Genomic DNA, 26834 nt, shown 5'->3' with positions numbered 1-26834 from the left:
AGCAAATTGTTTTAAGACAGACTTTTTGTTTTGAACAATTTTGTCCTGTAAATCTCTGTTTACCACAAGCTCCTGACAAGGCAGCTGGAGAGAAACTCTGTTCAAACTTCAAGCACACTTGCCCAGCCTCCAAGCCTCAGCTCCAGTGCATTAAAGTCATGCTCAAACAGCCTTAAATGTTTATAAAGTGGGGATTTTTTTAAACTTTTTTTTTTTTTTTTTTTTTTCCCCTCTACTGTTCTCTCCTTCGATAAGTGGCTGGGGAGATTTCACTTGAACTCTCCTTAAAAATTCCTCTTCAGGCAGAGTCCTGGAACATTTCACCTTCAGTCGAGAGCTGTGAAACACTGGAAATGGAGCAGCTCAAGGGCTGGGCTGGAGAAGCTGCCGTCCGTACACTGTGTGCACTTCACAGTGGGAAAACCAAGAGCAGGAACAACTACACAGCAGGACAGAGGTGTCTGAGCCTGGAATGTTTCATGTCATTTATGCTGGTTTCTGAGATGAAATGAAAGTCAAAGTAATTCCTGTTTCAACTCCCATTTTTGACATTGCTTCTGTTGTTCAAAGACCCCTCTTGTCCCAGAGCCCTGCCACTGTCCCCAGCTTGCTCTGAGCCCCAGAACAGGCACTTAACATGGGATTAGGCCAATGGACATAATCCCATAAATTGCGGAACCAAGAGCAACAAACAAACGGTTCCCAGGGATGAGGGCATCTCTCAGTGCCTCAGTAGAGACCCAAGGGCCAATTTGGACATGCGGAGATGGCCCCAGGCTTCAAAAATATGGGCTGCTGTCCTGGCACTGCAGGACCCTGCTGGCTTCCCTGCTCCTTTCTCTGCTTTTGGACCTCCCTGTCCTGGCACTGGGCCCTTGTGAAATTTGAGTCACCTTTTGCTTTGTGTCGGCTCCCACACCAGCCTCCCTGCAGCAGCATGGGGAAAATAATTGTGGAGGATTCTGCCTCCCTCCTCTGACTGGGGGGTAAGTGATGGAGGAAAACCAAGTTTAGGCATAAGTCAAGTGCTGGGTACAGGTGGGTAGGAGTGTACCCTGCTTTGGGGTGCAGGCTGCTTCTCGTATTCCCCAGCAGTCTAGCACCCCAGGGATGCTTCCCCACCCCAGCGACGCAACGTACTACTCTGTTGGGGCTTGCGTACCACTACACCAGTGGTAAAAAAGAACCACAGCCTCGCTGAACTGGGGACACTTCACCCCCACCTACTGGGATGTAAAATCTTGGCAGGGCACAAGTGGGAGAATCCAGGTTGGCCTCACAACCAGATGTGTGCACCCAGGTCCTCTCCCACACGAGGGAGGAAGGACTGTCCTGCTTGCAGCAGTATCATTTACACACTCAAAGCCTTGGGGAGGGAAGGAGTTTTAGAAGGAAGGTTGTTTCTGAGGAGACATGGCTGAGCAATTGTGCATGTTTCAGTGGTCATTGCCCTAAGAAGAAGAGAGGTCTCTTTCATAGGTCTGGACAAGGTAGCACAGGCTGTGCTGCACTGGGCTGCTTATTGTGAAAATAATGAAATTTAAGCAATAAATTCAGCTCTTACATCTGGGCCAGTCACTTCCTGCAGTCACTGTGGTACATTCTCATAACCTTGCCAGCCCCTGCCCCGTGCCATGCACACAACACAACACACAACGTTCACTTCCACTACCTTTTATGGCCTCTTTCACAGCTGAGTCGACGGGAATAATATTCTTCTCCACCAGCTCCAAAGGACCAGGCCTGAGAGCAATCTTTTCATTGAGATCATCTGCCAGTCGGGCTCTTTTCAGCTTCATTTGAGTAGACTGAATGGACCCCTCTGCAGCTGAGTCTAAAAGGCCAAACGAAAGGCATCAGTTCAGGACCTGGGGCATCTGTAAGCACAGTGCTAAGCAAGAATGTGCTTCCCCTTCAGCACAACCCTTCTGGGCTGTGGTCAAACCTAAGCAGGGCTCAGTACACAGCAGGAGCTGCTCTGAGATTGGAGGGCAGGATGCTGGACTGGATTGGGCTGGTGGGGTTTGATACATGGGTCCTACTCTGAGCCTTAGGTCCAGCTTCTCCATTCCCAGGCAAAAACCTCTGTCTACTAGCCTAGGCTTGCAAATTCAGCCTGCAGCTGGAGCATCCTCCCCAGGGCCCAGGAATAATCTGCAATGGAAACTTCATTAACAAGCTGTGACTAACATGAGGGCCAAAGTGGACTCCAGCTCCTGCCTGCCAGGAGCCCATTGACCCTTGTGGGCTAATGCAGATAGGTCCCTACTAGGCAACAGCTGGAGAAAAGAACCATTAACAGTGTTTGACAACTGGAGTAAATGGCTTACACTAGAAGATCAAAAGGTGAGTCTCTGGGAGTGGACATTTGGAGGCAGCGTAACTACAGTGCTCCAGGCCTTCAGGGGAGAAAGGAGCCAGAGAGGAGCATAACAAAGGAGCTAGATCTGGAAGCTACAGACCCTCTGAGAAGTCCCCAGTTATCAAGTGGTGACAGAAGAGTAGCCAATGAAACAGAAAGATTTCCTGAACAAAGGTGATCTGACTTTTCTGGTGGCACAGGCTTGAGTAGTGAGGGAGTGGGATTCTAAACTAGACCATGTCTATACCCCCAGGGATCTAAAATAAGAAGGGCTGCATCTAGGTTGTGCTACCTTCAGAGACTGGACACTCTTCTAGAAGAAATACTATAGGCAACGCAAGCTACAGGGCTTGATACCGGGGAAAAATTCTCTGCAGGAGGTCAGGAGAGCTGATCGAGGGTCACTTCTGGCCCCAGACCATGTAGGGCAGTGAACACCCATGAGCTCCTCGAGGTGAACAGTAACAGAAGGTATGCCTGTGAGTCATTTAGATGATTCAGAGTGTCTCAGCTGGCTAATTTCAATCACCTCTAGGTCCTGTTATGAACCAAATGGACACCTAAGTCCATGACACCTCAGGACACACCTCCATGAAATGCAGAGGTGCAATGATGGACAGAAGTGTGAGCAGAGGCTCTGGCCAAGTGGTGTGTGTGGGGCAGCACAACCAGCTTGCTCAATACACAACCAGGCAGTCTCTGCTGGCCCTGTCCATGTCCAGTGACTGCAGCTGCCTTCACATCTGATTTACAGCCCCCAGGCCCCAACTCCAGCCTGTATCAGTTCTATTATTTAACCTAAGAGAAAGACACTTTCCACCTGCTAAGCAAGCCATGGTGCTAGCTCATTCAAGGGATGGAGACCCAAGGGAAAAGCAAAGCAGTGACACTGATCTGGTATGGGCCCCTGGCTCAGACCTCCTGCATGCCAGAGGAAAAAGGAATATGGACTTCATCCATGCTGAGAGCAGAGGCTAGCATTTACAGTTGCCAGAGAGTGATCTGCTTCTTCCAGGTGACTGACAGGACTCAAGGAGAGAGGCTACACATCCTCCGTGCCTCTAAGGAGCTCATTATCTCTGGAGATAACAAGGGACACTGCAGTGTTCTGCTGTCTGTGATGGGGTGCAGCAGAGCCGTGCCAGCTCTCTGGCGGGGAGGGGACACCAGGATGGGAGAGGGGAGAGCTGCTGTGGCTCACTGACTGATAGCAGGGCTCACCCTTGTCGTATGGCTGTGCTTGGGTCATTGACTGCATTGCTGTGAATTGTCACATAGAATATCCAGAATTATGGCAGAACAAAAGACGCCCAGCTTTGGGAGGGTATTGCAACCACTTGCTACAGGGATTTCAGTGCCCTGGACAACAAATGCCCAGGGTATGCACCTCTGTCTAACCGAGTCCTCCCTCACAGCTGTTCTCTACTCCACTGTCCTCTAGAGCATCTTATACTGGTCCCTGCCAGAGATGAGAAAGATTAGACAACATTGGGTTTGCTTCTGTCAGGGAATAGATGTGTGTCCTGCCTCCTGAAGACCAGGTCTGGACTGAATTCCGTACAACATGTGTCCCATTTGAATCTGCCTCTCGTGAGCAGCTGGGACAAAGTTAATTGTGATGAGAGTCTTGAAGGGAACCCAAGTGGGACAGGAGAGATATGAGTCACAAGGCAGGAGACACAAGGAGTATGTGGGAGAAGATCAGGCAGTCTTACCTTGTAAAATGTGCATATTGACCAGGTCTGATCGCTCAGGCCTGCTTCTGATCTTGTGCTTGAGATAATCTTCAGTCTGAAGGACACAAATGCAGAGAGTTATCTGGCTAGAGCAGCACTAAGGTACAGAGAGCATCTGCTCCTGTGCCATCCCATGGTTCTTTTAGATTTATTACAAGCTGGGTTGAGTGACCTCCTAAATGACACTTTTTTTCACTCAAACACTGGCTTGTTCTTGGGCAGAAGTTCTTCAGAAAGGGAACAATGTACATGGAGCTGCTGACTGTTCACTGTACCCACTCCTAAGCAGTGTCCTTTCCAGTTTCCCTTAGCCTGCTGATGCCTGAAGTATTACAAGAGCTCATGGGAAGGATGAGACCTATTCACTGGGAGTGACGGATCTGCTCCTAGCTCAGCATACCATATCACCTGTAAGAGCCAAACCAAGGCAGCTCCAGAGTGTATTGTACCAAAGGCTTCTGTGGGAAGCCTGGCACTCTGGGGTCAGATATAAGGTTGAGCAAGTCATGAAGATACCCAGCCTCTCTACCCAGGTCAGCCACGAGGCTTAGCCTTTCTGCAGTCCTGCAGCTCCTGTGCTCTGTGGTTCCTCGCCCCAGCTATGATGAGGAGTTAGGAAAATCCACTTTGCAGATCACTGCAGCTGAGCTTATGGTGAACATGGTCCTGGAGCCTTGTGTCAACTTCCTCATGGATTTAGGAACAGAAAGGCACACAGAGGTACATTAATGCTGTCCATTAGGAAGTCAGTTTTGAGGGCAACTGACCTCAAGAATACAAATATATACTTAACCCCTTGTGAAGAAAAGCTAGAGCACAACTTGGACAAATTATTAGCTGTTTGTTAAGTTGAGATGCATGAAAAAATAGCACAAAAAATGTACATAGTTCAAAGAGGTTAAAATCTTAAGGATAAATATTAAAGAACAGTACAAGCAGCTGGAGCAAAACTGGAAAACCCACAGTACAAAATGTACAGGATCATAAGAAAAAGATTTTGTAATGGCTTCTGTAGCCAGGACAAGGCAATGGAAAGTGCTGTCTGTGTTCCATAAACAGGGGAAATAATTGTGCATGCTGCTGAGATGGCTACAAGATTTAATGCCTTTTTAAACCATCCTCACTAAAAAGATAAATGGCTATTTATCAATCAAGATGACTAAGCCAAGAACCTTCAGCAACAAAAAGGAAGAATCTCCAGTTATCAGGTTGGAGAACAGGTTGAAGAATACTCAGATGAGTTCAATGTTCTCAGTTTGAGATACACAAGGCTAGAGTAATAACAACTATCTGTGGGTCTCCAGGAAGCTGGGCAAGGGAGACCTTTAAAAGAGATGGAGAGAAGAAACCAGGAAATTATAAACCAGTCAGCAAGATATTGGACCAAGTAATCAAACAGTCTATATACAGGGATTTTGAAGATAGCAAGGAGATGAGTAACAGCCAGGATGGATTCATCAAGAACAAGCCACATCACACCAACCTAACTTCCTTCTATGGAGAGATGATAGGTTTCTGTTACAGGAATAAACAATGGATGTCATGTCGCTTGACTTTATGCATGTTTTGACATTATCTCACATATGCAAGCCAGAGAAATTTGGTCTGGATAAGACTAACATAAAAAAGGAGCATAGCTGTGGGTCACCAGAGGAATTAGGAATGGTTCACAGTCTAAACAGAAGAATGTATCAAATCATGTTACGCAGCAATTTTTCCTACTAGTCAATATATTCATTAATGTCTTGGATGAGAGTAGACATACTCCTTAACCCTGAATCATTCAAGGCTAACGGATTAAGATGCAACATGATTTGGAGTAACTGAAGAAATGATCTGAAATACATTTGATACAATTTCAAGAAGGACATTTGGAAAGGACTGCATTCAGGTCACAGCCACAGCTAAGTCAGCTGATTAAGCACTGGGGTGGATGAAGACTTAATCCACCACAGATGCTTCTGTAGTGGTCATTGGACAGTGGCCTTAGGCAGAAATTAGTTACTTCGTAAATAGAGAAAAAAAAATATAAAAGATTCTGGAGAATCTAGAGATCAGCAGCTGAACCACATCCCTGGACAAGCAGGCAGCTTTCTAGGAGACACAACAAAGGATGTCAGATGGGTCCCAGGAATAGCAAGACCCTGTTGTGTGCCCTGCATCCGAGAGCGTCCGTGGGAAGGGTCTGGACAACAGCTACAGAAATGATTATTGAGCCAGAGATGGGATCAATGAGGAGAGGCTGAGAGGGGAGGTTGGTCAGTCCAGAGGTGAGGTGGCTATAGGGAAACATGATGCAAAATACTGCTTAGAAGTGTTACAAGAAAAAACGTAAACAGTTCTGCATGTACATGCATATAGGTGAAAAAGTAATGGGCTTAAACTTCAACAGAACAGCTTGGGCTGGGCATCAGGGACACGTGCTAACAGCACAGGTTAGAGAGCACTGGAGCAGGATTCTGGGGGGTGGGATGTCTGTCGGTGGTCACACATCTGTCAGGAATGATCCAGATGGGGCTGTTCTGCTCTGGGGCAGAGGCACGACAATCCCCCCGCAGTCCCTCCTTGTCGTGCTGGCTGGGGGGCTGGGAATAAGTGCTAAAGCCCTGCTGAGCCAGACTGTCTCAGGAAAGTCAGACTGTTCTCTGTCCTCCAATACAGCAATCTATTATAGGACACTGACTTCAAAGTCTGCTACACTGGCCTAGTGCCAGCCTTTAACATAGCCAGTGATATGTTTAAACAAATAATAGACATTTTATTTACTGAAGTCTTTACAATTCCTTACCCTCCTCCCATATTTTTCCCCCAGCTTGTTTTCACTAATACAAATGCTTGCTTGAACCATGTGTAGGTTTGCCTGGTTCCTGTGTCAGGTCACAGCAAGCTGGTATCTACACCTGAGTGCAATTAAATTCACCTAATGCATTTCCAGTTAATCCTCAGGTCAGGTCCTGACTTGGGCTAAACTTGAATTGCTGTCCTACAGATGTGGTATTGCTCATGTTGAGCTCAGCATTCACACTGCGTTAGCTTGACTTTCTGCCATGACTTCAATCCCTTTTGACCTTTGCTGTTTATAAGCTACATTTGTCACTGGGGTGCAAATGGTGGAGAAAAACTTCAGATGTGTTCTTTTTTTTTAACATCAGCTGAAGCAGAAGAGCTTTCAAAACACATGAAAGCAGTTATTGTTATCTGCTTTCTGTTTGCAGAACATCAGTTTGGAGGAATATCAGCTAAACAACAAATGCCACTGAGTAATTATCTGGAAACATAATTGAAGGAGCCACTGCTCCTTCCTTGTCACAGCTCTAAGCAGGGCATCCCTGCAAAGAATATATGTTTGTTATGGGCTGTGCTCATTAGTATCTTCATTAGCATGCTCTAAAAATGCATGCAATTTGGGATAGACTAGACCATCCTTCCTTTTTCCCCAGGCAACTAGCCAGTGAAAACTTTTGAAGAGAAAGACAAAGAGACACAAATGTATACTTAAATTGTAAAATGTATGACACTTCAAGGATACTTTGGATTGCTTGAAGTTTTGTAAGCATACTAATTTTTCAGAGTCATACTGTGTTTCTTATGTTAGCCGTTTATTACTGCTGGAGACTTGGGACAAGTGATTTGGAGTGTGTTTAAGTTCAGAAGAGCACTTCTCCATATTTCACAATCATTCTTCCTTGCAAAGGTCCTTTTCCATGTGACTGCAAGCATGTTTTGCAGATTAATGGGACAAACTCTTGTGTTCAGGCAAAACCTTCATGCCTGATTTTTCTGTTTTCTGTGGACATCCCTCCAGCTTGGTCAAGGCTGAATGGTGGGTGCTTGGAAAGCCAGTGTGATTTCCCAAAAAGTGATTGCATCACAGAGTTGCAATGTGTTCTGGAAATGGCTGCTTATCTTATCTCTGCCTTCAGCAATATTTAGGGAAGCCTGAGTGCAGTCAGATAATGGTGACGGTGGGAGTCTGGCCCACTTAGCCCCTTGGATGTTGTGTGTAGTAATGGCCAAGCTGCACTGCCAAGCTAAAAGCCAGGCTCCTATCTGACAAGTGTAAGCTCCCTGGGGACTTGCTTCAGGTGACAAAGGGCATCTGCATTCCTCCTGCACACTTGCTAAATAGTTAGGCTTCCTCAGTCCTGCTCGCTGCTGGCCCTGATCTAAGCCCGCTGACTTGAGCAGCAGTGGAGAGCAGCTAGCACAGTGAGGAGCAGGCTGTGAGCATGGCCTGGGGGGAAAAACAGTGCTTCAGCTGGTTGGACATCCACTGGAAGAACTGCCAATGCCATGCTGAACACGCCCTGCCTACAGCCTCTTGTAAAACCCGGGGGCTGTTGTAAAACCCCATAGCTCAGGGCACAGATGGCCCCTCTGCCCTTTCAAACTTCCCCTGCTTGGACAAGGGTGCTCCAGAGCATTTGTGAACCCTGGCTTGGCCCCACCATGTGTGGAAGCAGGGGAGACACCCTGACCCTCATCCTTGGCCACAAGGCCTGAAGGAGGATGCCAGAGGAGTGGACAGTGGTGGAAGGTGCTGTCAAACCCCTCAATTCATGCAAAGCGAGCCCACGTGTTCCCGCATTGGGATGGCTGCAGGAGTTACCTTGGCTCGCTCCAGACTTTTTCGCTGCTCATGGAATGCGGATGGGCTTTTCAGTGCTGCAACAGGAAAGAAAGAGGAGCAATCAGCACAGGAGCGGAAGCAAGCAGCTATCAGGATATTCAGCAACAGCATTTTAATAAGTGCTATAAAAATAGCAACACAAACTAGCTGTTCTCTTTATTGCGCTGGCTAAAAATAACTCAGGAAAGCTCTGGGAAATCCCATGCTCTCAGCCAGTCCATGGCAAGAGAGCAGGGGGGACGGAGAGCACGGGGAATGCAGGAGGGACATGGGCAGGGAGGGGGTGCAGGCTTTGAAACGTAGTGCTCTGTGGGACACGTCAGAGAGCAGATGCAGCTTTTCCCTGGAGTGTTTCCTGTGGGTCATGGAAGGCACCACAGTCCCAGCAGACAGATCTGGGAAGAGCACCAACCTGAGCGAGGACCTCGCCTGCAAGTCAAACCTGCAGGTGACCGAGGCTTGAGGCCAGCAGAAAAACTTAAAATACCTTCCTCTCCTCTTGGGGTCATGTGGGCACAGCCTCCAGTGAGGGTATTTCAAGGCAAGGCCCCAGAACTGTGGTCCTTTGTCCCTCTTCCATTACTGACTACCCCTCCATCTCTCACTGGACATTTGTCCTGTCCCAGCCCAGAAGCATCTGTGTGACATGGGGCCTCCCTGGGCAGGCAGCTGCCTGACCAGGTACCAGGCAGCAGACCATGCCCTCAGCATCTCCTGACACTAAGGAGGATTAACCCCGAGAGGCTCCTGAAAAAAGGCCAATGATCCCTGGCTCTTGGACCAGTGAATACCAGTCCCATGGAGCTGTCTGTACTGGAGTCATGGAGAACCTTGCACATTTCCTTGTTTACTCTGGTTCATTAGGAACAGGAGCAGAATTTGCATGGTGAAGGGGTTAATATTTCTCTGTCTGTGTAAGCAGGAAAAATCAACTGTTCCCATTGCAGCAGGGAAGGGGAAGGTGTCCTGATCCACAAAAACAGTCTGCTACAACTCTTTGTTTGAATTCCCTTTCCATCCAGTAAGGATCCAGTAAGGACAGAAATTATTTTCACAGAGGACATGTTATCCTCCATCAGCCTAGAGGAGGATGAAGACAAGACTGGGGGCAGCCAAGAAATATCTGGGGGCCCTCTGAATTGGCTTTTGGGAGGCAACACCCAGAACAACCCCTGTAACCTCCAGTCAATCATGGTAAAACACAGAAGGCACATTCCTGCTCCTAACGTTTGGAAAGCGGACATACAGACAAGCTAGCAGTACTGTGCCATGCTCCGGTGAGCAGCCGTGAGGACTTGTGACAGCTGGTTTAATCAGAAGCAAAATAAAATGGTGCACACGAGAAAATGAAGTTAGCAAGAGGAATGATTTTACCGCCCTGCTCACTGTGAAGTACTAACATTGGGAGTGTGCTACGGGCATTGACCAAACACTGTGCTATTCAAGAGGAAGATGTTGCAGAATTTAGTCATTTACCAAGATTTTTGGAGGAATTATGTGGATGCTGCAGCTTGTATTAGTCTGCAAAACAAATAAAGACATTGCTAGCACTGGTTATTCAGACTTGTCAGGGGACGACATGTCAGCTTGAAATGGCTGAGGGTCTGGAGGCAACAAGGCAGAGCTGCTGTGCTTGGTGTTGATAATCTTGGGACTACTGCCTCTCAGGTTTCAGTTAGAGGATGAGGTGGTGGTTGCATACAGCAAGAGGGTCTTTACTTCAAGCACAGCTATTTCTGCAGCCCATCACATTCGAGGGAACCTTGCCTCGAGGAATCCTTGATTCTGCAAGCTGCCTCCCCTTCCTTTTGGGTAGGTGAGCAGGATCTGGCTGGGGTCCAGGGCAGGCGTCTGTGCAGGTCTAGAGAGAGAGTTCGTCCATGCTCAGCCCTACAGCCTGCCTTTCTGCAAGTGACCCCTCACACTCCTCATTTAAAATGGTTTTGCTGGGTCTGTACCGGTTTCACTAGGACAATAAAACTGCATGTGTAGCTGCATGAACTGGAAACTTCCTACTCAGGGAGCCTGAAGAATGGGGCAGGTTCTGCTCTCACCTGCACTCCTACAGATCTGTCTCAATGAACCTGGATCTCCCCTTGCTCTCAGAGTCACAGGGCTGAAGGAACTCAGAGGCTGCTCTTGCCTACCAGTCTGCATCTGTCTTTATTTGTAAAGCCTTTTCCAATAGCGTTCATTGTTTTGCCAGCCAGCTGTTCAATTTAAAACATGAAAACATCTCACAGTCAGAGTCCAGCTTTGAACGTGAAGTCTTGTGCAATGCTACTGCTCCTGAGCATCCTCCTTTAGGCACTTTCCTTCCTTCTCTAGTGATGGGGCCACCTGAAGGTTTCACATTTCTTAGAAGAACATCCAAGGGAGTGTGAACAGAGCTCAGGTATGCAATGGCATTAATCTTTTCCAGTCAGACCAAACACAGACTGGGCTTTGGTAAGGATATTCATCTCACTGTGCTATGCTCAGGTCACACTGATACTTCTTCCTGCACTGTTCTTTTGGATACCAAAAACCAGCCAGTTCCTAGGACTTATTCCAATGTTTCATGCTTACTGTGCTATAGTTGCACTGCTGAACAACTCAGCAGGCTGCGTATAGCCATCAACTCCCCTTCCTGCAAGGGTTTCTACAAGCCCTCAAATCTTTTATCCAATGCTATTTTGTACTCTGACCTTCCTTCTCTTTCTGGTCTCTGTATGAAATGGGTCAGTTAGAAAAACAGTTTCTCTGCCCTGAGATTGTGTCAGCAGAAAACGTGTTCAATGGGTGGAAAGCAATCCTTGTGCAAATCTAATGTGCAATGTGGGATCAAGTGCATGCTCCAAGCCTGGTACCACACCTGACTATCACATGGAGAGCAGCAATGCCCATCTTTCCTCTTTCCAGAAGGGCTATTCTCAACCACTGTGGGTCACAGCCATATGGGTTCATTTCTTGCCCTCCTGCAATGCGTGTGAACTGAGATCCTCTCCTGGTGCACCTCCCAGAGCCCACCTCACCTGCTGGACCTCAGAGCCAACACGGCATAGGAAGATACAGGTAAACACTTCCCCCTGAGGTCAAATTCAGCAGTTAAATTCTGCATGTTTGTTTTTATGATGGCAAAAGTGACTTTTCTTCTATTACTTTCACCGAGTGAACGATAATCAAGCTTCCCAAAATGGCCTTCCTGGACAGAAACTAGACTGCAAAATGTCAGCCTGGAAGTTGGAAGTGCAAAGAAGCGATAAGTAACAGGAAAATACCCTTCAGTTGCCATCGAATGAATTTGGCTTAGTATGTGGTTTGTAATGTGTAAGGTTTTAAATGTCAGGTGCCGTTTGTAAAAGTGCAGTCCCATGCCCTCAGCCTTGCAGAGCAGCATCGGGTACACAAGCCTCTCACTGGGCACTACTGCTCCATACGTGTGCAATGGGGTGTCCTGCACCTTAGCTGAGCGTGCCCTCTAGTACAGAGTGGACTTAGCAGTTCAGGAGATGTTAGACATATTTCTGTCCACTGTATTGCCATTGCTTGCAATATTACAACAAATATCACAGTATTTGGCTTAAAGCTCCAGCTCCTGGACTCCTGTGATTAAAATGCTTGCCCTTTGGTGGCAGGCAGCATAAAATTTGAACATTTAAACAGAAGACAAATGGAAAGAACATACATTTATCAGTCTTAAAAGAGTGTGATTATTTTGACAGTCATGGTTGTTAACATCCTGCTCAAGTTTTCTTAATTCTTAATGCTGGCAATACTGTACTGAGAAGGTATCTGTTGCTGGCTACCTTGACACGATCCTTCAGGAAGGCAGCTGCATGAGAAGGGCAGAGAGATGGGCAGGGGGAAGCAAGCAGTGTTAGAGCCATGCTCTTTGTGAGTTGTTGTTCTGATGTTTAGACAAGAGCTGCATCACAGCCTTCAAGGTTACCCAGGAGAGACAAAAGTGACACAGCCTTTGGAAAGCTGTAATCTTTAGCAGTGAACCTAAGGGGCTCTTGATGAGACAGAAACGATAATCCACTACCTGGGTCCCAGATAATCACAGATTCATGCACATGGAGCCTCAGCTAGATCAGGATGGAGTTATCCATCGAGCAGGGCTGAGCTCCCAACATCATTTCTCCAGCAATGCTTCATGATGCACCTGCAGGTGCAGAAGGGGATCATTTCATTCACTTACTTTTTGGGCTCTAGCAATTGGCTTTCTAATGCTGAATGATTACACTATAACGCTGGCCTGGAGCTTGTCTTTCAGGCTTGAATGCCAGGTTAGCAAGGGTGAATGTGGTCAGAGAGGGGTAAGCATGGACATCATTCGTTACTCTCCACAAGCAGGCCCAGGTGGGGTTTCACTGGCCTCAAGTGTACACTGACAGCTCTGCCCTGTGGGATCCTGGCTGGGCACAGGCACAGATCTGGATATGTCTCACTCATCCAAGGGCTGCGTCTCTGCACTGAGGCCAAGGCAGTCACGCACTGCTTCCTTCTTCCACAGCCTCCTGGAATGGGCCCTCTCTACCTCTTCCTCATTCTGAGGGTCTAAGGTTCCTGGCTTTTACAGGAGGACATGAGATTCTCTGCCCTTGCCTACAGTAAGAGCTTTGTGAGTTTTCTGCTTGGAGTTGGATATGCTTGCCCTGCTACAGTGACCTCTGGGACAGGGAGTTATGCAGTTGAATTTTTGGATGGTGTAAGCTAGGCATCTCTCCTGATTTCAGTTTGAGCAGCAGCATTATAATCTGTGTGGCAAATGCTGGACACTGTTGTACAGCACCAGGGACCATAATATTTCTACAGGACAGGAAACCAAGTTCCCCCTGGTAGCAATCTGTTCAGAGCTGCGGGGATCTGAGCAGGCAGCTGATGCCACACAGTGATGCCCAGCAGTGCCCAAGATAAACACAGCCCCTCTGAGCCAGGGGTGGGTGAAAAAGGAAGAAAAAGATACTCACGTGGCATGATGCCTTGGTCTGCCAGCTGCTCACGGGTCCTTCTCTGCTGAAGGCGTAGCTGTAAAACTGTGGGAGAGAGAGTATGAGGAAAAGATGTTGATTTTTTACTGAGGCACTAATACATCTGACTACAGGGTGTCAGGGGGTCTGTGTGTGGCACAGAGGTCTGGCACTGATCCCTGCTGCTGCTGAACCAGCCTTGGTGTGGCAGAAAGCTCCAGGCCAAGGAGGACTGTCAGGGAGGAGCTGCCTAGCCTGCACTTACCCAGTCCTCACGTTTGCAGACAGGTGATCAGGGTAGGGCTGCTTCTGGGGCAGGCAGTACCCTGGTGCCTCGGACAGAATGATCCCTGCCTGGCACCTGCAACAGCAGCCTCAGGTGACCATGGCTTCAGCTCAAATAGATGCTCAGCTCTGAACTCTGAAGCTGGGATGTCCTCCCTCACCCCAGCACTGTGGGTTGAGTAGAGCTTTCCAATTCCATCATTCTCCTGAGGGCCTGGCAGCACATTTCCAGCCCTGCAAGCCTTGGCACTGGATGCAGATATGCTTACTGCACCGAGGGGGATGTAGATAATGTGGTGAGGACAAATTAGTGTCATCTCTGTACAAACCCATTGTTCCAAGGACTTGTAATCTCCAGTATAACTTCTTTTTGGAAACAATGCACTGACAGATGGGAATGAACCCCTGATCAGGGTCACTAACTAGTTTAGTGACATGGCCTCAGCTACAGAGTATTGATCAGGCATCTAACAAAGAAGGACCTCTCAATATTTACAGCATGTAACTACAGCCCACCATGCACCTGCAGGCTGCCTTGTGCAAGGCTACAGACCTCTGTGTCACCCAGAACTGTAAAAGTTAGTTCATCCCATCACTCAGGTAACCCTGACTGTACTTTGAATTAGTAGCATATTCTACACCTTTGTTTTTGCAAATTTGTCTTCAGGAAGATAGACACTTGTATCAAAAGGTAAAATATAAAACTCACTTCCATATTTTCCTACTGGAAACTCAATACAGCTTGCCACAAGGACATATATCTTTCTGTGGTCACAATATAACTGTATGCATACCCCCTGCCTATCAGCACAGCCCCAGACTGCATCCCTTTAGATGTCTGGAGAGAGCTGGTATTGGAAGGGGAAGAGAGGAGGGAAGGGGAAGATCAGCTTTTTTGTTCTCTGGAGAAACCTGCTGAGCTCTGCCAACAGCTCATGTCTGCAGTGTGGCTTCCCTGGGGTGTGGGATGAAGTTGAATAATAATCCTTTTCATAGGAGTCCCAAAGCACAAGGTTCTTTGAGATGCTATTCCTTCCTTGTGACTTTTCCATGTCCTCTGTACAAACCATGTCTTACATTCAGAGCAAATGTTTAGTGAAGACCTCACATGGGACAATGATCTCCTGCCAAGGACCCTCACCTTGCTGCGAGGGAAAAATGTAGCATTTAGTACCTGGTAAAGTCTACATGCATGCTGTTCCCCTTACGCCAGAGTGAAGCTGGTGGCTAGAAGTCACTGGCAAACCTTGCTGCCAGGGAAGCGTGTAGCCCTCCACTGCCCCACAGCACCACCCCCAGTTGGTGCTGGTTCTGCCCATGGACATGGATTGAGAGCCTTGCACTCTAGGTATCTACATCAGACCCAGTTGTCTGCATCCCCTTTGCAGGAGTCATCCCGCTCAGGGGACCTCAAAACCAAATTAGATAGTTCATGCTTTAGGAATGCCTGTCTTTCTTCCTTGAATATAGAGGCAGTTTAATGGTAACTAGCTCATGGTAGGTATCTTACACAGGGTGAGGTGGACCCCAGTTTCTCTGTGTAGAACCTTCTCTGTGACTGGCCACAACATTGAAAAACCATGCAGAGCTTTGTACTGCCCAAAGGAAGAGATGTATCTTTATAGAATAGATGAGCTAAGGAAGGTCAGACACTGCCCAAGAGTAACAAAGATTTGTAGCTCACCCAAGAATATTTCTCTGCTCTACTAGGTTCTGGCATTAGAGCATCTTGCCTTAAACTGAGGCAATTTGCACATCAAATCATCATCAAACAGGAATCAGAGATAGCAAAGACTGCCCCATCTAGCTGTAAAATATCCCAAGTGAGGATGTTCCATCACCTCCCTTCACAGCTCCCATGTGTTAAATCATTTGCACCATTTCCCTCTGACTTCTGACACAGCCAGACCAAGTGATATACCATATCCACATGAGCAAGGGGGTTGCTATCAATCAGAGGACCATGCATTCAGAGCCTACATTCTCTGCTGCTTCTGCTTATTTCAAAGCCCTTCCTAGCAGACAAATAATTTAACAGCCTCGGGGTGCAGTCAGACAGGCCTGTTTAGAGAAAAAGGAGATGTTACAAATTCCCTTGAACCATAGCTTGGAGGGTCATGATGATTTCCAGTGTGGTGGCTATAAGATTCCACATCTGCCTTGATGCAAGGAATGCTGAAAGCATGTGTTGGTTTCACTGTCATAGCTCCCCCTTTTCTTTCTGCTGCAGGAGCAGCACCCAGGAACCCAGATTTCCCAGATCCTACTGTCTTCCAGCAATCAGTGCACAATCCAGGGCAGCCTACCCTACTGCAGCTGGTCCATGCTCCAGCTAACAGCCTCTCCTTTGTCTCCTGTGCTAAGCACTGCAGATAGACCATCACAGAGGGGACCTGATACTATTCAATGATAATTTTGCACAGGGAGAAAAGGTCTCCAAATTGTGTTTCATGTTGACAGGCATAAAGGCTGTGACCTAACAATGACACAAGCTGAGCGCAAGAGCTAATCTCTTCCATGGATGAGTGGCTATGGGCAGGCCATGCAACCTCCCCCAGACACATGGGTCATGCTGAGCTTACAAAGTTCCTGGCCCATTATTAAGCCAGAGGGCAAGGAGGAAAAAGTTTATCCAGACTTGTCTGTTCAGGGCATGCCGACAGAAAATGTGAGGACTGCCATGTGCAAATGCTGGCCATTTCCAGGAGCAGCCCAAGCTTGACAGCTGAAACAGTTATTTCAGCCACTGAATATTCATCCAGATCTGGACCTCCTCATGCAGTAGGATGCATGCCTTGACTCCCAGATATGATGTCTATGAACTTCCAAAGCCCGTTGCAAACCATCCAAAGGAACGTAGCTGTGGAGAGTGTCAGAAAATAACACTTCTCTGCAGGAAGAGGTAAAGCAGCCACTACTTTCATAGAATCATAGAATGGTTTGGGTTGGAAAGCACCTTAAAGATCATCTAGTTCCAACTCCCCTGCATGGGCAGGGACACTTCCACTAGATCAGGTTGCTCAGAGCCTCATCCAACCTGGGTTTGAACAATTCCAGGGAGGGGACATCCACAACTGCTCTGGACAACCTGTTCCAGGGCCTCACCATCCTCACAATAAATAATTTGTTCCTTATATCTAATTTAAATCAACCCTCTTTCAGTTTAAAACCATTACCCCTTGTCCTATCCCTATACCACCTGATAAAGAGTCCCTCCCCCCTTTCCTGTAGCCCCCTTTAAGTACTGGGAGGCCGCTCTAAGGTCTCCCTGGAGCCTTCTCTTCTCCAGCTGAACCCCCCCAACTCTCTCAGCCTGTCCTCACAGGGGAGGTGCTCCAGCCCCTGAGCATCTTTGTGGCCTCCTCTGGACCCGCTCGAGCAGGTTGATGTCCTTCTTATATTGGGGGCCCCAGAGGTGGACAGAGCACTGCAGGGGGGGTCTCAAAAGAGCAGAGTAGAGGGGGAGAGACCCCTCCCTTGACCTGCTGCCCACACTGCTCTTGATGCAGCCCAGGACACAGTTGGCTTTCTGAACTGTGAGCGCACATTGCTGGCTCATAGTCAGTTTTCCGTCTATTATTACTCCCAAGTCTTTCTCCACAGGGCTGCTCTCAATCCACTCATCGCCCAGCCTGTATTTGTGCTTGGGATAGCCTCAACCCATGTGCAGATGCACTTAGCCTTGCTGAATTTCATGAGGTTTGCACAGGCCCACCTCTCAAGCCTGTCCATGTCCCTCTCAATGGCATCTCTTCCCTCCAGCATATCAACCACACCACACAGCTTGGTGTCATTATTTCAGCAGCCTAAGAGTCAATGCTGCAGCTTGCATCTTGGCGGTTGCCGGGTCAAGGCTTGCACCTTTCCCTTACAACCAACGATGCTTAAAAACAGGGCTGGAGTAACCCCTGGCGCCATCTAAACAACCACCACTTGGCTGCTTCTTGAAGGGGGCTTGAGATCTGTTGAAACTGTGTCTGACCCAAGCTGCATTCCTGTCCTCTTCATTTGCTACGTGTCTGGAGGCCTGAGCTCTGAGTGCTGCCTGTGACTCACTTTGAGGATTCTGTCGCCTTTCACTTTTGGGAATTATTTTTTTCCTGAATATTCTTAATTTTCAAGGAAACTGTTTGCTAACATTTCAGAGGAACATTTATGTTGCAGGGAGTGATGGCTGGAGTACTGATGAGCCAATCTTGGTCCCATAACCTCAGCATCCTTGTTGCCTGCCTGCACCAGCTTGGGCGGCAAGAAGTACACCCAAGGAAGCAGTCATGCACACTGGTCACCCTGGGGTACAAAGCTGTGCTGGCACCATCAGCTATCATCAGCTGAGAGACAACCTTGCTTTCAGCAATCCTGCTCCCTCCTATGGTACCCCATGATGAGAAATGCCTCCCTAGATGATGTGAGGCATGTCAGAGCTGTTCCAGTGACTTTGCTAGTGAACTGTTAGAAATACTCCTCTCTTCTATGCTAGCACCAAGTCCCATTTAGTGATACAGATTCCAGAAACATTCTCTGCAGTGGGGCTGTGTCATCTGTGCAGAGAAGACCTCCTGGCATCAGTCAAAGCTGGCTCTGGTGGCCCAAACTCTGACCACTGCCCATGACTCACAGTCGTGAGTCATTGTCCTCCCTAGGAGTTGACCTCAGAGCTTGAGGAAGCTAAGAGGACAGCTTGGGCCTTGTTTGGCCTGGTGATGCACTGGAAAAGATGTGTTCAATTCCTCCCTCCATCCCAGGAAGCCTTCTGCTTCAGTCTGTGGGAACACTTTGAGTCCAGTGCTCAGCAGACCATCAGGGTGGGACTTTTGTCACCTGCATCAGAGCATCCTGCATACATTTGTCAATGATAAAGCACTCATAGCACCATCCTCTCTTTGGGGCATTAGCTTTAACAGCACAGGAGGTTGAACAGCACTGAGGCAAATTGCCCAGGGAGGTGGGGAAACTGCACCTCTCACAGGGTTCAGGACTAGAACGGGCAGGCAAAGCCACGGCTGAAATGACCTAATGTTGGTGATGGTCTGTCTCCTAGAAGGAGGCTGGATCAGAGCCCGTCCTGGCCAGAGCAGGTTCCCTGGGAACTCTGAGGCTTCACGAGGCTTTCTCAGTATTCAGCTCAACCTTGCAGCTGAGGTGAACTGCCCAGGTGAAGCTGCAGGTCTATTGCTGCTTCTTGACTTCTGACCCAGCATCTGTCCCTATCTCTGGCAGACCCTCTGGGAATGGGAGGGGCTGAGGCAGAGTCACTACTGCTTCACTTCTTCCCACCTCTCTTATGTGGTTTCAGGTGAAATCCCAATAATTGGTGGTTTCTTCCCTGCCTGGGCTACGCTCTGATTTGGAACCTTCTCTGTTTTGCAATCACATTCACAACCAGTACAACTGCTGTACTCTCATTTTCCTCTGAAATAAAGTCACTGCTGCTACCAGAACTGATGGTTGGGAAGTTGCCTGCTGATCCCTGCACCAGTTGGTGCTCCTGGGCTTTGCACTAAAAGGGACCATCAGAAGCACCACCTTATGCCAGTTTGACCCAAGAGGGTGACCATGATGGAAGTCAGCAGTTTGACAAAAAACTGAAGCTGGCATTGCTACTGAAAAAAGCAGCAGCAAGTCACTGTCCCCTCTGCCAGCCACCCCAGCAGCTCATTCCTGCCCTTCGTGGCCCAGAGCTGGGGTTTGAGAGCATGAGTGCAGCTCAGTGGTGCACAGGACTGCTCCGCTGGGGCCAGGGGGGAGTTGACAGCAAATTGGGAATGGGGTGATGGGGAGGAGGGACTCCTGTTTTCATCACCAGCAGCTTTTTTGGATGTCAAACAGCAGCTGAGCAAATGTGAAACGTGTTTGTCCATGGTCATGGTTTGTATCAAAGGAACCTGGTGACCTTCCTCTGCTCACACACTGGCTGTCAAAAATCAGTGATGTTTTGGACCCAGCCTCCCTTGAAAGGCAGGATTGCTGCTGGCTTTGAGACTCTCTTTACAGATGGTGTCTGAGGCTTTCTCATGTGAACATGCCAGGGGGAGAGAAGCTGCCCAGTGGGAGATGCATGTGGGATCCTTTGGCTGTCCCAAGGTCCTGGCAGGGCAGGAACAGGCTGGCTTGGTGGCAGAGTGCAGTCATGTTGCTTGTGGCCTTCTTGGGGCTGTGACTGTTTCTCACAGGTGCATCAGGAGCAGAAACCTGTATTCAAAGCAGGACATCCAAACAGGCAGGGCAGCTGGGAGCGGTGGTGCTCCGTCCTGGCTGAGCAACAGGCTAACAACAAGCTCCTGACATGAGGACTGTACTTAGAATGCAGAGTCACCCTGAGATGGGTGACAAGCCAGTCAATATCCTAGGTGCCACCACTGGCAGGGTGAAGCAGTGGTCCAGCAGAGCATCATAGGGCCTGCTTTTCTGGAGATGTTGTTTTGCAAAAACACCTTGGCTGGGCTCTGTCCTGAGCCCCTCCATGGCTCTCGGCCCATCTGCTCGGCTGACAGCCAGGTGCCACAAAGTGATTTCTCTGTAGAGCTGTGACTCCAAGCCTGTGTTATTCTCCACCTGTGTGGGACTAGGGTGAAAAGAGATGAAGCGCAGCCACTCACAGCCCAGCTGAAAATGACACTGCTCAGACTGGACAGCCGTGGAAGGCCCTGGTCAGTCCTCTCCTGGTCCTCACTTCAGAGGTGAGAGCATTTTACCTTCTCCCAGTCAGATGTGCTACAAATTTGTGTGTTACCCAGGAGGCTGCACTGCACTGAAAATCTCATCTACATTGGTGAGAGAACATCTCTAAACCAATATTTGGGCCTGCAAATGCCTTGGAAGAGCCATAAGACCACACCTGGCTAGCAAGGAGCCCAGACCACCGAATGGGCACAGGTCAGCACTAAAGAACAACCAGCTGTGAAATCCCTCTGAAGTCTGTGTCCATCATCACATGCAACCTCAACCTCACCATGGTCCTGAGAACAGGCGGTCACCAGTCCTCCATGGAGTCATCCCTTCAGCATCCTTGTGAGCACTCCATAAGTCCTTTTCCTCAGCAGTGAGGCATGTTTCAAGCTGTGCTATAACACATGCCTGACTGACAGAGGAACATACGTCTGTCAGCTAAAACACCAAGGTATAAGATGCTGGAAAAACAAAACCAAGCACTAACTGATGTACATGAAGTCAGTGTTTTCTAAAAACTTCATGAAATTGCAAAACGGTATCATCAGTTACAGAGAGGCCATGGTTTGAACACACATGCTGATTGTGAACTGTATGAGTTCATCATCTGAGAGGAAACACATGCACATGCTTTATCTTTAGACACTGGGAAAATGAAAATAAAGGTTCTGCCAAAATGCCTGGCCCAACACCCTACCAAGACCTACTCTCTTCTGCCTTTATTAACCTGCTGATTTTGGTCCAAATCACTCTCTCCACCAGAGGCAGACAGGATAAACTCCGTTCTCATCTCAACCAGCTCCATTCAAGCCTTATGTGTAAGCATGAATCCTTTCCTCCATGGAGCCAGGCAAGTCTCCTTTTCAAATTCACACCCATGTGTCCACAATTAGGCCTGGATATTACCCCATGCCAAGCCATGCCGAGCCATATTTAGAGTGCTAAACTTTCATTTCTCACCAATTATCTGAACTACCACTGATGTTATGCAGATGTTGGCCTTGTAAATTTTCTTTCCATATCACTGGACAGAAAAGGTCAGAGTTAAGGTTAAGTCTGCATTTGCCAGCTAAGGTTAAGTCTGCGTTTGCCAGCTTGGTTTGCTCTGTCCGATGACAACACTTCTCCACTGCTGGAGTACACTTGGTTTGCATTCAAAGCGGGAGATCACTTCACATAAATGATTGTCTCTGGGAAGAGTTAAATATGTTTCTGGAACAGCCCTTAGATGTCCTAGTTGATTTAGTGCAATCCCATTGATAATTGGAGCACACAGAATAGCATGGCAGGCTTGAAGAATCATCATTCCTGCAAAATTTGTCAGGATGACCTCAGATCAGTATATTTATCTTTGGCAAAACAGACAAAATAAACACGCACACAAATCCATGAGGAAGGGGAGGGGAAACCTGAAGGCCTGCAGCATGTTGGTGATTTGATCTATCCCCTCTGGAGCGGTTCCTGGTGCCCTGCATGGAGTAGCTACCGACTTTCCACAATGCTTGGCTATGCTGGTCCTTCACTGCGGACCACTGGAGAGAGAAGAGCAGGAGAAAACACTATGGAACTCGAGGAAGGATTGCTGGGCACTGTGAAAAAGCCACTGCCTCCATCAGATCAGCCTTTTCTGGACAAGCGCTTTCTTTTTCTTGCTACTGATGCTACCAGATGGAAACAAGACACTGCAAAGCTGACCCTTGAGCCACTCCAGGAGGGACACCTATGTGCCACCATCTTCTAGCTGCCACTTCCTTGCTCCACTTTCTGCCTGCTGTGTGCCACAGAGATTAAAGGGATTCTGGAATGAGGAAACAACAAGCCAGTAATAATCTCTAGCACCCTTTAACACAGATGTAGCTCTTTCAGCTGCTCAGTGTGTGCAGGCCATGGAGACACAGCAAAAGTTTAGTTATTAAGATTTACTTCAGCTCTCATTAACATTGGCCTGGAATCCTTCAAAAGGAATTCAGACTCATCATGAGTCACTGAGCACAGCTAATCCTTCCCAAACCTGGGGAGCAAGCAAATCCTCACACCTGCCTGCGCAAGACCATTTCCCAAGCAATGGTGCATCATGAAGTGTGGCTTCTTCTGGCTTCTCATGTCAGGGTCTGATCCCTTCTGGCTTGTCCTTCGCCTGCTCCGTGCAAGCTACACAGCTCTCTGTGCTGTTCTCCCGTAGTGTATTATAGCCCCTGAGCCATGCAGGGGGGAGTGGTGCAGGGCGATGGGTTGTTTGAGATGTTCATTCCTCTTCCAAGTGAATGGAGGACAGTAAATCTGGGCACTGCACCTCCTGCCATCTTTGTGGGTCTTTACAGCCACCAAAGTCTGCACACGGAGTAGGGACACCAGAGCAAACTCTGTCCCATGGAGACTTTGTACAGAAAAGAGATTCGACCACTTCAACCATTAAATGTTAGCTTTTCTTCTCTGTTCCCCATATTACTAAAAATCTAGCACAAACTGAAAGCAGCATTATTGATTTATCTGTATTCCTTAGCATCCTGTTCTCCTCCCCTGTCTCACAGGACTGCAATGACCAGGGTTGTGCTGTGGCCGTGTCCTGCATTACCTGTGGCGGTGCCAGCAGTGGGGAAAGCGAGGCGCAGACATGCATTTGGGATTTTGGAAAGCCCAACTCAAGCAAAATAAATAGGCAGAGAAATCCTGTCAAATAGGAAATCTGTCTTTCACCAGGCAATAGTGAGGGATGGCAGTTGTGGGAATAAGTCATGAACCAAAGAATGCCCAACAAATTGGCTGCCCTAGAAATGCTGAAAGGCACAAGAATTTATGGACACAGAGACCCACAAAGTTTACTTTTACTGGAGAATCATTTGAAAAATATGTTTAGAGATCCTATTGTTGGTTCCATAATAAAGCCAGCTTACAAATAAACCAGAAATGAGCCTTAAAAATAATACTGGTTCATTTGAAAAGAATGCAGAGACATGTAACACAGCCCATCCTCCTCTTGTCAGAAAGGTGGCAGTGTTGCTTTGTAGTTGCTGGAAGAATTGTTATAGACAGATTTTTTTCAAATGAACAGCAATGTACCATAATATACCAACAAAATCTAAGGAATGACTTAATCTAATGAAATGTAAGATCAGAGTGATACAGAAACCACACCAAAGCCCTGGACCCAAGTTTTGTATAATTCAGCCAGACTAGGACACTTGTGCTTGCACACACACTCTTGGGTTTTCAACCAACTGCCAACTTTGTATTTGCTGAGAAAACAAAGTTTAAGTTGACCACCCAGCTATCTAAGAGATCCTGATAACACCACTCATGTCTACCATTAGTATCATAAATCTCTAATTTCATTATCTACAATGCACAAGGAGGCAAAAACACACACGGTGTGGGTGACATGCCAGACTGGATGCATGCTCCAACGTGACTACACCGTCCGGTTTTACAGAGTCCCATATGGCACATGCAGCTGGTTTGTCTGAACATCCTCACAGATAATATTCCCAGGGAGAACGTCACCTCTGGGAAGGTCAGAGAATGCTCCCCGTGAACATTTTTTGACATTACGATTATTATTGCAGTATTAAAAAAAATTACAAGCAAAGATACCCACTCACGAACATGGCATACTTACAATAAATAAAGCCAGTGAATAAAGGCATGAATATCCAGCAGAAGGTCTGATTTAGAAGTGACTGTCCCATAGTTCACCTTCACTCACCTTCACTCACGCTGAATGTCCTCTGAGAAGCCCCTTACCGGTGCTTCCCCTAACTTATGAGACGGAGGCATGTTTTACTTGCAAAACCCTCCGCGAGTGGCAATCAATTGTGTGGCTCTGGTTTTATTTCTCTGATGATGTCACTTTAAATACTTTTCATGTTCCATTTGTTATTTTTACTTCTAAAAATGACGCATTTCTTCAAATTCATTTTTTTCCAATTAGTCACAACTTAATGGAACAAAGTCAGCTGCCTGCATGTCAGAGAGAGTGTCAGGCCCATCCTCACTGCGATTATCACAGACGGACCCGCAAGAGCACCTGGAATATACGGACGATGTTAGGTACCTTGTTTATCCCAGATGCCCTTTTGGCTTCCTGCCCATATCCTTTGCAGCAGGGCTGGGGCAGGAGACCCAGGAACTGCAGTTTTACCAAAATAAACCACAGACATAAATCGAAGACAATGAAAAAACAGAAAAAAAAAAAAAAAAGCGTGCAACAGAGAGGAAGGAAGATGTGTTTCTCCACTTGCGGAATAGCCTCTGTAAGAGCAAAGCCGTGACAGCTCTACGACCCCTTGAATATTTTGTTCGCATGCTGCTTCCAAACATTTAATGCAAAACAGTCTGTGGCTATGGCTTGCCGGAGAGAGAAGTTTTAAAAGAAATCTCAAGGTTTCCCCTACCTGATCTGAACTTGCTCCGAATCAGCAAGGAGTGCTCAGACCCCAGGAGTGTCATGGTGACTCGGGGACCAGATCCAGATGCCCCTCAATTAAACCATTAACGTCTTCCACAGATAAAAGCTGACCAGACCACGGCTAGTGCTCAGGATTCATCCAGCTCTCCTGGACTTTCTGGGTGCTTTTACAGCTGGCTGGCAAGAAGCAGCAAGTGGCTTTGAAAGATTTGGTCCCATCCAGCACTGACCCTCCACAGACACCAACTGCTCCCCTTGTGCTGTGTTGAACTAATTAACGTGGAGCTGGCAGGAGCCTCCTCCCGCTCGGAGTTTACTACCAGCAGCTGGGTGTCCTGGCTGATGTCATCGTCTAGCGGGGAGCAGAGACTATCGGAAAGGGTCTTAGCAAAGACAGAAGTTTGATATCTGATACTAATTACTACCGGCCCGGTACGCAGCCAATCAGGGCGCTCCCCATCTGGGCTGACTTCGGGAGCCGCTAGGAAATATCAACAGAGCGAAGGCTTAACCCTTTGCAGTGTGGTGCGAGGTAGGCCCTGCAGTCTCTGGCTCCCATGCCAGGGCAGTTTTGGGGTTTGTGGGCTCCTTAAGACGAAGGAAGGGCTGAGGTTAGGGCAAGCATCCCGGGCGAGGGGACGGCTGGGTGCAGCCCTTCCGCGCGAGTGCCGTGTTGGATGCCCTTCCCGTTAGGGAGCCAAAGGACGTGGCTACTCGGCAAACGGAGCTGTGACTCCGACAGTTGCTGCCCCTCGTCTGGCTTGTTTGGGTGCTGATGCACAGAGCAGGCTGCGCCTGTGCTCAGGTATTTCCTCTGCGCTTCCCTCCCGCAGTGTAGGCATGCCCAAAGCTGTGCTGCGTGGGGCACCCCTTCAGAACGTGACTGCATACATAGGATTACCCACTTGAGATGCTCACATACACCGTGGCTCAGGTAGCATGTGCTGCAGGCACTCAGAACATGTCCTCTTGTTTGTTACACCCAGACACTCAGAATAATACCAAATACATGAGACAGGGCTAAATTTTAATTTAAAGTTTCCTGTGCTACAAATGAGCACAGTAATCCCAAGGAAGCTAGGCACAGCCATGTGCTGGGCATAGCCACAATGGAGGATGCTTCTCCACCTACCAAACATTCTCTTAGAGAAGAAAAACTTTTTGCAAACATGCAAAGTAAAGAGATACAGATCTTTTGAGGCTCTCCCTCCCCCAGCCCACATCTGGTTCACTTGAGGTAAGTGGAAGGATATGAACTGATGGCATCTTTTACCCTCTAACATGAGTGATACAAGCCAAGCTAAGTCAAGGACAGGTCTCAGCTTCCCTGACATATGGGTCTCACCTGGGAAGCTGCTTAAATTCCCAATAGAACATAAACATCCACCTGAAAACTCCCTCAGACCTGGTTTGGGAGTTTGTTGGGGTTTTGGTTTTGTTTGTTTGGGTTTTTTTATTAATCCTGTGGTTTCTGGGAAGTCCTCTTAAACATTTTGGCTTGGTGATAGGAATTTCAGGGCTTCCAGACTTGTAGACCCGTGGTACCAGAGACCTTAGAAAGCTAGCCCCCCCAGAAGCTCTGATTCCAGCAGTGCCCCACTTAGAGCTGAGAAGTGCTGGCGTTCCTCACCCTCATGTAGTCCATGTGATGAGGCTGTCCTGAGCTGAGCCCTCTACCTGTCATGGGCTGGACATGTGATTTCCTGGTCATACTACATCTGATATTCCTTAATATCTGATGGGGAAGAGATTATTGAAATAAATTCACCTCCAAGCATTGACCTGAGTCGGT

At 47.9% G+C, this 26834-nt stretch overlaps 1 protein-coding gene across 10 annotated transcripts in view; it reads right to left on the bottom strand.

The window, feature by feature from the left end:
- The window catches only part of MYOCD (myocardin), a 39412-nt gene extending 14045 nt beyond the window's left edge, over positions 1-25367 (bottom strand). For 4 of the 10 annotated variants that reach the window (XM_074889245.1, XM_074889246.1, XM_074889248.1 and 1 more), the window contains exons 1-5: positions 24254-25367; positions 13684-13749; positions 8708-8763; positions 4078-4153; positions 1673-1834 (exon numbers count right to left, since the gene is read on the bottom strand). In XM_074889245.1, the coding sequence (XP_074745346.1) occupies positions 1673-1834; positions 4078-4153; positions 8708-8763; positions 13684-13749; positions 24254-24323 (430 nt within the window). In that variant the 5' untranslated portion in view covers positions 24324-25367. Of the gene's footprint in view, positions 1-1672; positions 1835-4077; positions 4154-8707; positions 8764-12755; positions 12876-13683; positions 13750-24253 lie in introns of all 10 variants that reach the window. The other 6 variants (XM_074889252.1, XM_074889254.1, XM_074889255.1 and 3 more) reach the window with 6 other exon arrangements.
- Between the last annotated feature and the right edge of the window lie 1467 nt (positions 25368-26834).

The sequence above is a fragment of the Strix uralensis genome, chromosome 19, assembly GCF_047716275.1.
Source record: "Strix uralensis isolate ZFMK-TIS-50842 chromosome 19, bStrUra1, whole genome shotgun sequence".
NCBI lineage: Eukaryota > Metazoa > Chordata > Aves > Strigiformes > Strigidae > Strix > Strix uralensis.
The sequence above is the reverse complement of the archived record's forward strand: the minus strand, read 5'-3'. Positions and strand labels throughout refer to the sequence as shown.